General features: G+C 57.9%; 1 protein-coding gene and 1 long non-coding RNA gene across 3 annotated transcripts; one reads left to right on the forward strand and one right to left on the reverse strand.

The window, feature by feature from the left end:
• Positions 1–668: 668 nt before the first annotated feature.
• On the reverse strand, positions 669–9,312 carry LOC137208864 (uncharacterized). Of its 2 annotated transcripts, none has more exons than XR_010935792.1 (3): positions 9,181–9,312; positions 1,815–1,885; positions 669–1,578 (listed from the first exon to the last, which is right to left on the reverse strand). It is a non-coding gene; the product is annotated as an uncharacterized lncRNA (long non-coding RNA). The 2 variants fall into 2 exon arrangements; XR_010935791.1 differs by lacking the exon at positions 9,181–9,312 and adding an exon at positions 7,121–8,529.
• Positions 8,689–12,880, forward strand: LBX1 (ladybird homeobox 1). The gene is made up of 3 exons (XM_067709659.1): positions 8,689–8,829; positions 9,864–10,573; positions 11,269–12,880. The coding sequence occupies exons 2-3, from the start codon at positions 10,249–10,251 to the stop codon at positions 11,787–11,789; spliced, it is 846 nt and encodes a 281-aa protein (XP_067565760.1). The 5' UTR covers positions 8,689–8,829; positions 9,864–10,248; the 3' UTR covers positions 11,790–12,880.
• Positions 12,881–13,129: the final 249 nt, after the last annotated feature.

The raw sequence follows: 13,129 nt of genomic DNA on the forward strand, positions 1-13,129 counted from the left end.
TACCCACAGGGAGGACCATGTCACCTACTGTGACAGGCCAAGATCCTTACTCGGTTCGGTCACGTTCATCAGGCTGGGGGTGAGGTCCAGGCATGCCGAAACCGTTGGGCTCCGCTCAAAGTGGAGTTGCACTCTGCTCCGCAGCCGGGACTGGGATCCAGACTGGGGGTCTCTTTCTCCTAGAACCACTTTTGTGGCCTCCTTGTTTCTCTCTGGCCCCCACCAACTCAGTCCCAACAAATCCTCGCTTTTTCCTTTGCGGTTTGTAAAGTCCTGTTTACACCCGCGGCTTCTTCAGCCTCCCAAGAAAGAGCCCTGAGACGCAAGCGGCTATAGGATTGCTCTTCCCATTTTCATAGGCACAAACCAAGGCCCGCAGCAGGTTAGAAACGCAGGAGGGAGCTTGAACTCGGCTTTTCCGAGCCCCTCCCCCCAGGCTGGGGCCCTAAGGGCCACTGAGAGACGCTAGGACGGGCGCGCGGGCTGAGAAGGGCATCGTGTGCTGGGGGTGGGCGTGGGCGCGCCGGCCAGGGCCTGCACTTCCCCCGGGCCGCCAGCAGCAGGCGCTGTGGCGGAGGCGCCCTCCCTTCCCGAGCATTAATTTAAGAATAGCTCACACTAATCCCTGGCTGTGTGGAAACAGCGTCTTATTAAATGCTTCACACAGATTTGGTATAATAAAGATGAATATATTATATCCTTTGCCTCCCCCAGAGCGAGACAATAATAAGAGAGAGGGAAAAATGAAACATAAATACAATGTAATGGGACCTGTGTCGAGGGGCTAGTGGCCTGTCGGGGCTTCCACAGGGTGACCTTGCGGCGGGAGCTCGGGACGGGGTCGCCAGGGAGATGCCAGCCCTTCCCTGCCCACCCAGGGGTCCCCAGGCCCCAGCTTCCAGCCTGCCTCACTCCGCTCCCCCCAAGCCGCTAAGAGGACCCTACCTCAGAGAGGCGCCCCTAGAGAGGGTGAAAGAGTTGGGGGAATATCTGGCCATACCTCTTCCCTGGGCAGGGCCGTGTGTCTTCTCCCCGGCGCTCCTCCCACTCCGACCAGGACTTCCGAAGACGTGGGCCCCACAGGACAGACTGAGCAGATGAATAAACTCCAAAGAGGAAAAATCGAAGAGCGACGGCTTCTGCCTCGGCTCTGCCACCGCCGCCTCCCCGGGCTCGGGGGGAAAAGTTGCCCTCCCCGTCCCGCCCCAGGGGCTCTCCCGTAACAAGCCGGAAGTCCCACACTGGGTCTGGCTTCCGTCCTTCTCCGGGAGCCGTCAAAATCGTTTACCTGAAAATAAGAATTTCAAAGCTTTCCCGGCACGGAAAAAAGGGAACTTTTGGCGATTCAGCCCAACCCCTCTCCGCTCAGGTGGTGGCCGGCCCTGCGAGGGCTCGAATCGCCAGTCCAAGCGAAGCTGCGTGGCGTAAACTCACACGAGCGACTCGGAACCGGATATAGCTTCGAATCCCACCTGTGCTGTTGACCAGCGGGAGGCAATCTTAAACTCAGTTTCCTCTTCGGTAGAACCAAGATGTGGTGAGGATTGGAGAAGTTTCTAACGCCTGGCAACCCATCAGCTGTAAAAAAATAATAATAATAATAAAATAAAAAGCAGCTACCAGCTGCTCTTGAAATATTCGTTAAAATAAATGGTCATTTCAGACCTAGTGTTCTCCCGAACCTCATTTCCTCCTCAGGCCCCAAAGCAGGCAACCCCTTTTCCCAAACGAATCAAAAGACTTAGTCTCCCATCACTCTCCTTAAATCTCTTGACCTTTGCCTCGTCAAGGCTCAGAGAAGTTAAGAGACTTACCCAATATCACACAGCCGGCCGGCGGTGGAGCCGTCTGAGGTCAAGGTGCCGTCAGTCCATCTCACCTGCTTCTGCAAAGACACCCGAGCCGGTCTGCTGCAGAAGCCGTTTGAAATTTGGCCTCGTACCCAGCGGCCCGGCTGAGGCCTCAAGACGGGCAGAGTATGTCCAGGCCTCCACAGGCCGACGGCACGGCACCAAACGAAGAAAAACAAATGCGTAGAGGCTGAGGGAAGAGGAAGAGGAGGAGGCAGCGGCAAACAATGAAGATTCTGATGGGGGGAGAGCGGAGTAGGGAAGGGGGGGACGCAAGCTGCCTTCCCCCGGGTCTGGCTGCCCGCAACACTGGTGGAGACCAGGCCGGGGGTCTTGTTCGCGCCGGCCCCGGGAGGGTCATCGGGGCCAGTGGGAGGGTCTCGGCCCGAGGTTCACTACGTAGGAGTAGGGAGGCTGCTGAAGAGAGGGCGTGGTCCACCTAATGGGACTGAAGGGGCCTGAGAAAGAGCTGGAGGAATTAAGCGTTGGTGGATGTTTGATGGAATGAGTGTGATCCCTCAAGATCAGGAACCCAGGGACTTGTGAGGAGTGGAAAAGCCAGAGGAGGCTGGTTCCACTCAAACGAAATAAGGCTGTGGGCAGTATGCACTTAGCCTCTCAGGCCCAGCATCCTGGGGCTCCCTTCCACCCAGGACGAGCTTGGGGACCCCAGCCGACACCGTTGGCTGGCGCGGCGGGAACTGGATATATGGGTACGGGAGAGGCGGGGGGCAGAGGCAGAACCTGGGGATCACAGTGGGTGAAAAGTTCCGTGCCTTCCCTGGACATACACTCTGACCACAAGGAAAATCCCCTCCCGGACAAAGCAGCTCCTGGGCACTGAGCTCTGAGCACAGGAGCCTGCCTTCCCCACTTTGCTCAGAGCCATGCCGCCCGCGTTCTCTGTGCGGTTGGGCACTACCACAGCTCGGTTTCCCGCAGGTAGGGCCCCCTCGTTACCTATTCTGGCCCAGGTCCCGCCGCCCGTTTTCTCTTGCCCGGGGTCTTAAGAGCGGCTAAGCTGGGATAGCCCTGCACAGTAGGCAGCCCTCTGACCGGTGGGGCCCGAGAGGATCGGGGACCAGAGGGTCTCCTGGGATTGGGCCGGGCGGAATCCAGGATGCGAGCAGGCAGGAGTCTTCTATCTGGCTCCCCTCCTCAAGCGCGATAGTGACCCGCCCTCCCCTCAGCTGGAACTCGAGGGGAGGCACGGGCGGCGGCGCTAATGCAATGAGCCCCCGCATGGCTGCTGAATTATTTACGTGCAGTTCATTACGAGAAGCCTGACTCAGGCCTTTCCCGCGCCCGCCTAGCCACGCTGGCCGGCTCCTAGGTCTCCTCACCTCTCCCCACCTAGGTTCCTTGGCCTATCCACCTCGTCTAGCCCAGGCTCCTCTGCCTGGCCTGCAGCCTGGCGCCCTCCCACAGGCAGAGGCTGTGGAATGGGTAGCCTGACCACCGTTAGTGGTTTTGCTCAGACCTAGGAGTTTGTTTAGTAAGAGAGAGGTCAGTTCTTGGAGCTTCCCTAGATGGCAAAGAGAATGGAACCCGCCCCCCGCCCCGCACCGTGGACCCAGGAGCAGCAAGGGCTGGGGTGCAGCCTCTCCCCAACTTCCCCGACCTTCAGCCCCAAACAGCCATCCCAGGAGCCCCCCAGCCCTTGCCTCAGGCTGCAGAACCTGATGGGGCTGCACAAGGGACCACGGATTTCATCCCAACCTCAGCAGCTCGATGCCCAGGCCAGGGAGGGAAGAAGTATGGGATGCCCTGTCTCCTGCTCTGGGATGGCGTTTCTGGCCTCCTGCTTAGCTGTCCCCCTTGCCAAGAAAGTGGTCCTCATTTCTGCACCTACCCCAATGCTCCTGGATTTTTGAGGCTCATGTCAAATGCCACCTCCATTGGGACAGAACCAGACTCCCCCCACTATCATTTACCCTCCTCATAGTCCCCTGGGCTACTGGGGTAGGGGTGTGTTTCCTGCCACTCCTGCCTGCCCATCTCTCTCCTTCTTCTGTCTGATCTTCCTCTCTGCTTCTGAGCCCAAAATACAATGGGGACTCAATCCTGTTTTTTTAAAAAAAGAGGGAGAGGGTGAACAAACTCCATTCCTGAGTCAGGCCATACCACAGCTGGGTCGAGAACCAAGGACCCCCCTCTCCATAGCCAAAAAGCATGAAAGAATGAGGTCTCTGTGCCCCTTTTGTATGTTGGATGTATGAGCAGCAAGAGTGCGTCACACATCTGCACAAAGCTGGCAAAACGATACTACCCTTCCCTTACACCCCTCTTCCTCTCTCTGGGGCACAGGCAGAGGCCCCTACCTGGCTCTCCCTTTTGTCTCTTATTATTCGTATTCATTTGACAAAGGCATGGAGAGTTCTTGGTATATGCCAGGCTCGCATAGGTCATGGAGAGGAATTTCAGTTCCCCAAGTTCACAGCCAGGCGGAGAGGGAGGCAGAAGGGCAGATGACAAACCAGCAGTTCCTGGCAATCTGACACTGACTCCAAGGGGGGTATGCTAAGGAGCACAGAGGACTGAATAGGGCATTCAGTCATTCATCTTGGGCACCCCAAGATAAGGTGAGCACTAAAAACAGCAAGAGGTGCCAGGCGGGAATTTCCTGACTGTCCAGTGGTTAGGACTCAGTGCCCTCACTACCTACTACCGGGTCCCGGATTTGAGTTCTGGTCAGGGAACTAAAATCCCATAAGCCGTGCAGTGCGGCCAAAAAAGAGAGAGAGAGAGAGAGAGGTGCCAGGAAAGGAAGCAACAGAGACCCTTCCTGGGGAAGCAAAGGCTTGGGACCAAAAAGAGGGCTGCCCTGGAGGCTGCAGAATATGATCACCTGGGCCTTGAGCATCTCTCCCCATCTCTACCTGTCCATATCTATCACTCAGTGGTCTGTCTATGCCCCTCACACTTCCAAAGGGCAGTCAATTCCGCCATGCAGGGCTGAAGGGCCAGGAAGAGGCTGGGCTCTGAAGTTCAGTTCACAAAAGAAGTTGGGGAGGTGGGTGGAGAGAAGCAGGGAAGGGCGCTCTCCAAAAAAGTGCCCTGGTCATAGACCCTGCCCCCATCTCTCTTTGCCAGAAGAGGTCCTGAGAGCTGGGCCTGGCCAGAGACAGCAGGGCAGGTCCAGAAGCAGGCTTGGAGCCTGGTCTGAATTTTGGAGCAGCTGGCTCCCTGCTCCCCAGGCCTGCAGAGAGGCAACTTCCCTCCCCCTTCCCCTATTGGCCTGCTTCTGGCTTTAACCTTTTCTGGGTCTCCAATCCCTTTTGAGAATCCAATGTGTTATGTAATATTGCCCCTGAAAAAACGTGCACACTTGGGCTCACATACATAATTTTACACACAATTTCTGGGATCTGCAGAGCCCCTAAAGCCCATTCAAGGAAACTTTGGGCTCTGGTTAGATACTTTGTGGTTCCAGGATTAAGACCTGAGTCAGAAAAAACATTCTTCAAATCCTAATTACTCCGAAACAGGCTGTGTGACTTTGGAAGTGTTACTTAACTTCTCTGGGCCTCATTTTCCTTGTATGTAAAATCGGGGTAACAGCAGTAGCTACCTCACAGGGTTGTGAGTAATAAATAAAATCAATAAAAACTCTTAGCCAGAAGCCAAGCACATGGTAGCCAAGCACATGGTAAGAGCTTATGGTGTTTATTGTCATGGTTACCGTTGTTGTTACTAAAGAAGGTGGCCCAGGGCAGAATATAAAAACCAAGCAGGCAGTCCTGGTTCAGCCAGGGTGGCAGGAAGCCATCTATCGGAGTCTACTTCTACAGCAGAAGAAACACTCTGAATTCCACAAGGCGTGTCACAGTAGCAGGTCCCTGGGGGACAAAAATGATCCTGATTTGTGGTCAAGTTAACTAATTTCAAGCAATGTCAGAACCTTTTTTCTGAAGGAAGCGCTGGCCTGAAGGCCAATGCTGGTGCTTACACAAATAATCGGGACATGAATGGGGCTACCAAAACAATCTGGATTAAAGCCGATGGAGCCTTTGAGGGTTTACTTGAATATTCTCTCATGCTAAGGAATAACTCATTTTGTCTGAGTCTACAGGGTCCTCTTACCCTCGCAATTCATGCAATTTTCTTTCCCTCCTCTTTGTCCGGAATATTCACTGAACTAGGGGGAAAGCAGATTTGGGGCAGAATAATCCCTTCCCCTTCCACTGGAGACCGAAGAAGGCTGGGCCCTGGTGGTATAGGCAGCAAGCAGGAATTCGGGAGTCAGGATACAGTATAGACCAGGCTTTGAAGACAGGCATTCCCTCTATGGAGCAGACTCCAGGGACCAGCTGCTTCCACCTCCAGGGGAGAAGACACTGGCCCAGTTGACCGGGGGTGGGAGACCCCAGAAAGTCTTCCTGAACCAGCACTGAATCCCAAGAAGGGGGCTGAGTAGAAGGTGAGATCCTGGAGCAATGGCAGAGTTCCTTCCCACCAACACTCACCCCACCTGCCTCTGAGTTACTCCCCTTTCAAAAATCTTACTATCTCCAAAAATCCTCTGAGGTGGGACCACCAAAGCCCAAGCCTTGCCCCTCCACAATACATAATTGTTTATCGTCTATTTGCTTGACAAAAACTCATTCAACCAATAATTGAGAGTACCCAGGTTCTTGCCTGGCCTGTGAATGTTTGAAGTGGATGGAATCCCCATATCAAGGACCCTGCCCTTAAGCATCTCCCATATGGCAGGAGAGGGAGTGAGGCTAAGGGCAAACCCAAAACACAGCTCTTAGCTCTGCAGAAGGAGGCGGTGGGTTTGGGCTCCCAGGATCCCAGAACCTCCCCCACACTGGGAGGGATCCCAGCCAACCTCCCACACACTGAGGTCTGGAGTTGGGGGAAAACCACAGGGTTGGGGGAAAAAAATCAGTGTGGCAGCTGGTCTGGTTTTTAAAGATAATCTGGATGGGGTGATGGAGGTAGGGGGCCCTAAACAACAAAACAGGCAGGTGACACCATGTGCCCCCTGATTCCCCAACTATGCTGGCCAGAGCTGTTTGGCCAGCGGAGAGCACAACCAAATAGACCAAAAAACCCAAAACCTTGGGATTGGGCGGCAGGTGCCTGCTAGGAAGAGAAGGAGAGATTTGACAATGATGGGTGGAAGGGGTAATGTAGCAGATGATTGTGGACTGTCCTGTCCACTTTGACACAATGTGGCCAGAGACTAAAGGTCCAGGGAAACAGGGCTCCAGTGGAGGAATTCTATGCTACCACCCCTCTGCTCCCCAATTCACTTTCCTCACCTTCCTGGCAGCCTCACAATAATCCTGAGCTCTGCTGTTCCTGAGGGACTGGGAGATGGGTAACAGCAGGGTTGTCCTTAAGATCCTGTCTTGCCGACCAATATCAGGTGTGGAGACAGGAACAGACTGGAAAAATGGGGGAGGAGGGGTATTATGGGAGCTCCTCAGGAGGATGGGGACCAAAGAGTCCCTATTTCCTGATCTGGAAGGGCCTCCTCTGCTAGCATGGGGGATATGGCTTGCCTGAGGTTCTGGGTCAGGGCTTTGGGGGTTATGGCAGGAAAGGGCTGTGGGCCAGAGGCTGAGGTGAGATCCTGAGAGCAGGAAGTGAGAGGAGAGAGCAGACCCCTTTTGGTCCCAGAGCTTCCAACCTAGCAGGGTTCAGCTCCCTGGAGCCCTCTTCTTCAGATCCCTCTCCACCATCTCTGGACTCCGACTCCAGGCCCAGTCTCACCTCATGGCTTCCAGAGCAGCACTGATGCATCAGAGACAAGCCTGCCTTGGGGATAGTTCTGCAGCTCTGGGGGAACATTCTCACCGTTCCTGCTTCTAAAGCACCTGTCCTCCCCCCCAAAATGCAGGACAAAGATGCGGAAGAGGATAAGTAGATCTTCCCAACACTGCCAAGCAGGCCTGGGGCAGGCACTGAGGTCCCAAATAAGAATCCTCTCTCCCTACACTGTCCCCTTTTACTCTGGAGAGCTGCAAGCCTTGTTCCAAATGAATAACTAACCAGGAGATAAAGAAACTGATCTCTGATGCTCAGAGGACCCTATGCTAGCGGCATCAAGGAAGAGAACTTGTCCCCTGCCCCACAGCCCAGCTTGGTTTGCTCTCTGGAGCAGGTATGAAGGGGCAAGAAGTCCAAGAGGTCCTATTCTTCCCACCCCAACCTCTGCGCTGGGCCACAGTCCTCTGCACTGGCCTCTCTAGGGTCTTCTCTAGACCAAGCAGGGCTGCCAGACTGCACTGCCTGCCCAGGAGTTTACAAACAAAGCAAGGGAAAGGGCTGGGGCTGTATGTGGGGAGGGAACAGCTCTTCCTCCCTTGGCTACAACCTCCCTCCTCCTCCCCTCCTTCCTACAGGGGTGGAAATGGAAAATTAGGGTGGCAGGGCAGGTGGCCCCACACAAACCAAAGGAGGGACTCAAGAGAAAAAAAACATCAAAAACTGGGGACATAGCCCCCTTGGGTGCCTCAGGGGAATGAAAGACATAGGTAGGGGTTCAAGCCACCAAAATACCCACAGGTTCACATACGTTTACACAAACACATGGAGAACCACACACAAATATACATATTCAAAAACATAAACACATTCAAATACACACATAAATGCTCGCCTGATATGCACAGAGTTCGGGCCGTAGGGTTCCCAGTGCCCAGTGGGACTCGAATGCCTCTCCCTGCGGGTTCCTGAGATCGCAGCCCCATCCGTGGCCCGGCCCCCTCCGGGCCCCCGCCACGCATCCGGAACAGCTGGAGTCGGCCTGGCGGTGCACTCAAGCCGGGCGCTGGGCTGGGCGGGGCCGGCAGCGGGGCCCCGGCCGGGGCCGGGCAGAGCTCAGCGGGAAGGCCCTGAGCCTGCCCCGTTAGCCCCGGCACCCGGTCCGGCTACCACGGTCGGACGCCGGTCACCAGGCGGGCCGTGGCCCCAGCTGGCCCGGAGAGCCGCGGCCTGAGAAGAGTGTGCAAGATTGCCGGAGGAGGTAAAGCTGTCGCTTCAGGCTCAGGCGGGGGAAGAGGTGCCTAGGGCCACCAGCAACTCCCCCCCTCCACCTCTCGGTTGGGGAAGGCTGTGTCCTCTGACTGGCCTCCTCTCCCAACCCCTGGGATCCCCCACCCCTGTGTCCTGTGTCGCCTCACCCAGGGCTGCAGAGCCTCCTTGGACCTCCCGCGGGCCAACCCGAGGGCTGCAGATTCCTTCTCCCCAGGCGCGTTGCCCAAGGCCGTGGGTGAGGGGCAAGTGGATCTAGGGGTAGGGGCGCTGGGTCCTTGATCTCAGCCCGGCAAAGTCCGCTCTGGGCGGCGACGGGGCCCACCCAGGCTCCTGGTCTTACCTGGCCCGCGCGGCGGCTGCATACCTCCCCGGATGGGCTCTTGCCGCGCTTCTCCGGCGCCAAATCCCGGGTTGGAGAGCCTGAGACCTCCGGGCCAGCGCTGCCATCACAGCCAGGCCGGCGGGAGGCGGGTACGCCGGGAGCGCGACTCACAGTTTGGGGTGGGGGCGGCGGCTTTTCAGTCGCCGGTGGTTCGGGTGCAATGAAGGAGCCGCTAATGTAATTTACAAACAGCTCGGGCCGAGCGCGGCGCAGCGCCGGGACTGACAGGCGCATTAGGCAGGCTAATTCCAGCCGGCTCCTCCTACCCCAGGCCCGCTAATTAATGAGCTTCCCAACTTAGAGCTGCCTGCATTGGACAGACAGAGAGTGAAAGAGAGGACGAGGGAGAGGGAGAGAAGGAGAGAGACGGGGAGAGCAGAGAAGAGAGAGGGAGGGAGAGAGGGAGAGAGAGAGGGAGAGAGAGAGGAAGAGAGAGAGGGAGAGAGAGGGAGAGAGGGAGGGAGAGAGGAAGAGAGAGAGGGAGAGAGAGAAGAGGAGAGAGAACAGAGAGAAAGAAGAGAGGAGAAAGAGAGAAAAAGAGAAAGAGAGAGAAGTGCCGCTGCAGATAATTGATTACTCCTCGATCAAGGCTAACTTGTTAGCAATAGTCAATTGCCCCATCTCTCCGCCTCCCCTCGCAGTACGGGATCGGCGCCCTCGCCTCGGCTCTTCCAACTGCCGTCGCCAGGACCCGGGGCCAGGAGCCGCCGCGGAGCCACCTGACACCTTTAAATAGCACCGGGGCTGGCGAAACTGGAGCCCCGCGCGGCGCGCCCCGGCTCGCGCCCCGGATTGCTGGAAGCCCCGGCGCCGGTAGCGCCCGCGTCAGCGCCCTCTTCCTGGGGCCCCGTGCGGCTGTGCTCGCCTCTGCCGCTGCGCTAATCGGCCCCGAGCCCGGCCCGCGCGCTGCCGGGCGCGGCCTCCTTCCCGCCTGCCGCCCGCCCGCGCCTCCCGGCGCCCGAGCTGCCCGCGGGCTGGGTCCCCGAGGCCCGAGCCGCCCCGGCCGGGCCCCCAAACGAGGCCGAGATGACTTCCAAGGAGGACAGCAAGGCGGCGCCGGGGGAGGAGAGGCGGCGCAGCCCGCTGGACCACCTGCCGCCTCCCGCCAACTCCAACAAACCGCTGACGCCGTTCAGCATCGAGGACATCCTCAACAAGCCGTCTGTGCGGAGAAGTTACTCGCTGTGCGGGGCGGCGCACCTGCTGGCGGCCGCGGACAAGCACGCTCCGGGCGGCTTGCCCCTGGCGGGCCGCGCGCTGCTCTCGCAGACCTCGCCGCTGTGCGCGCTGGAGGAGCTCGCCAGCAAGACTTTTAAGGGGCTGGAGGTCAGCGTCCTGCAAGCAGCCGAAGGTAGGCGCCGCCACTGGGTTCCCCGGCGCCCAGCACCAGGCTCCCGGCTCAATGTGTACCACGCTTAGTGCTCTCTGCCTCTGGCCGACCCCTCCCGCGCCGGCTGTCTGGGCCCTCCAGCCCAAGCCGCTGCCGCTGGGAGTGGAGATGCGTGGGACAGGACCCAAACCCTATTTCCAAGGGCCTCTGGATAGGCTAGAGTCGAGTGACCGCGGAGGGGAGGCAGGAACCCAAGATCTCTCTGCAGTCTGCCTGCTCTGCTTAACTCCCTCCCGTTCTCGGTGGCCTGGGTACTGCTAGCCCTGTTCCTGGGGTGGGGAATGGAGAGCCTTTGCTGGGACCTTTTGGGTAGGGGTAGAGCAGGGCTGATTGCGACGAGGTGGAGAGCCAACATTCACTCCCAGGCAGGGCGTCCCTCTCTGGCTCTCATGTTCTAGCGACCTCGGGTCTTTCAAACCAACTCTCAGGTGAAGCGGCAGAGACCAAAACAATTTTTCCTAGGGACTTCCGGTAGATGAGAGATGGGGGAAGGGGGCTTGCCATAGCCTAGGCTTGGCCTAGTCCGGGTGGCCGAATCTAATCCTAGAAGGGAACAGCGGCAGACTGCAGGCCAGATGGGTCTAGGTGGAGTGAGTAAGGACCGGGGTGGGGTCTCCTCTCCTCTGGCGCAAGCCTATACTTTGGTTTCCTCGCAGGCCGCGACGGGATGACCATTTTTGGGCAGCGGCAGACCCCCAAGAAGCGGCGAAAGTCGCGCACGGCCTTCACCAACCACCAGATTTACGAGCTGGAGAAGCGCTTCCTCTACCAGAAGTACCTGTCCCCCGCCGATCGCGACCAAATTGCGCAGCAGCTGGGCCTCACCAATGCTCAGGTCATCACCTGGTTCCAGAATCGGCGTGCCAAGCTCAAACGGGACCTGGAGGAGATGAAGGCCGATGTGGAGTCCGCCAAGAAACTGGGCCCCAGCGGGCAGATGGACATCGTGGCGCTGGCCGAACTCGAGCAGAACTCGGAGGCTGCGGGCGGCGGCGGCGGCGGCGGCGGCAGGGCTAAGTCAAGGCCTGGCTCTCCGGCACTCCCCCCAGGCGCTCCGCAGGCCCCGGGCGCCGGGCCCCTGCAGCTCTCGCCCGCCTCCCCGCTCACGGACCAGCCGGCCAGCAGCCAGGACTGCTCGGAGGACGAGGAAGACGAAGAGATCGACGTGGACGATTGAGCGGCGCCCAGCATCTTCCGCAGCCCCGGGCTCCTAGCGCTCTTTGCCCGCCACCTCCCAGACAGGACCGCCAAGGGGAGCTGGGACCTCCTCTGCAACTCCCGCCTTCTCCCCTGTCCCTGGCCTGGACTCGGCTCCCAGCAGCCGCCTCTGTCCTCTCGAAGCAATAAACCTGGGATGGCCGGCCAAGCCGGCCGCCGCGCGCGCGGCCTCCGCTGCCCCGGGAGCCCTCGCCGTGCAATTCTGTATGGCTTCTGTATAAATATTTAAACCTATATACTGGTTTCTTCCCACCGCAGCCTGACTTTTTTCTTTCTTTTATTTTTTAAAATCTCGGAGTTTCCATGTTCTCAAAGCTCAGGCTGCCGGGTTTGCTGAGGGCGAGATAGAATCGAGGGTAATGAACACTTAACCTCGAGGTCTGGAGGAGGGGCCGCCCCGACTTTTTGATTTTTCTCTGCATGTGGCGAATGCACCGGCCCTCTCCCTCCTCACCTCCCTTGGCCTATTGCAGTTGATTTCTTTTATTTCCTTCTGCCTTTATTCCCCCACACACACCTGGGAAGGTGCTGAGGGGGGCAACCGGGTCCTGACTTGCGAGTTTCAAATCGATGTTTCCCCCTCCCCCCCCAGCGAAAGAAGTCTGTTTTCGATGCCATTTCTGCCTCCTAATGCCCAGTAATGCTATTTTTAAGATTCCTCCCCACCCTCTCCCGGTTGCCTGGGACTGACTATTGGGGTCCGGGTCTTAGGGACAAAGCAGGGGGAAATCCAACAACCAACCAATCAACCAACCAGCAAAAACAGAACCCAAAGTCCAAGAATTATTTTTTACTCTTTTTAGAATTTTTTTGCATGTGACAGAGACTGAGACGAGGCCGACCTAAGCCCTCGCGCCACCTCCTCCACAGCTCTGGGTCTGTCTTGCGGTATCCAACGCCCTGCTCCTAGCTCGACTTGGCCAGACGAGGGTGCCTGGATGAGGGTGGGTCCCGCGTGCCACTCCCCTGCTCCTGCCCTGCCCTCTCCTCCCCGGACTGTACCCAAGGCCTCTTTCTCCGATAAATAAAGTCTTTGCCATTTTACTAGAACCGGCGGTGACCGTGTCTGAGCGAGTGGACCTTATTCAGTGAAGCCGCGTCAGGCTCGGTGTCTCGCCGCTGCTGGTCGCCGGCTGCCCAGGCCTTGGAGATTTGGAGGAGTTTCAGGGCAGGCGTGAGAATGAGGGGTGAGGGGGAATTAGTGAGAGGGAGGAGGCGCTTCTTGCCCACAAACACGTGGCAGCTACCAAATGGTGCGGGGGCGAGAGAAGCGGGCTTCGCCAGGTCCGGGTAAAAAGA

This window comes from Pseudorca crassidens, chromosome 16 (genome assembly GCF_039906515.1).
Source record: "Pseudorca crassidens isolate mPseCra1 chromosome 16, mPseCra1.hap1, whole genome shotgun sequence".
Lineage (NCBI taxonomy): Eukaryota > Metazoa > Chordata > Mammalia > Artiodactyla > Delphinidae > Pseudorca > Pseudorca crassidens.

Excerpts from the sequence above, each read along its gene's own strand:
- LBX1 (XM_067709659.1), top strand. The coding sequence starts at position 10,249 with ATGACTTCCAAGGAGGACAGCAAGGCGGCGCCGGGGGAGGAGAGGCGG. Across the intron at positions 10,574-11,268 it reads CGTCCTGCAAGCAGCCGAAG|GCCGCGACGGGATGACCATT; the intron begins GTAGGCGCCGCC and ends GTTTCCTCGCAG.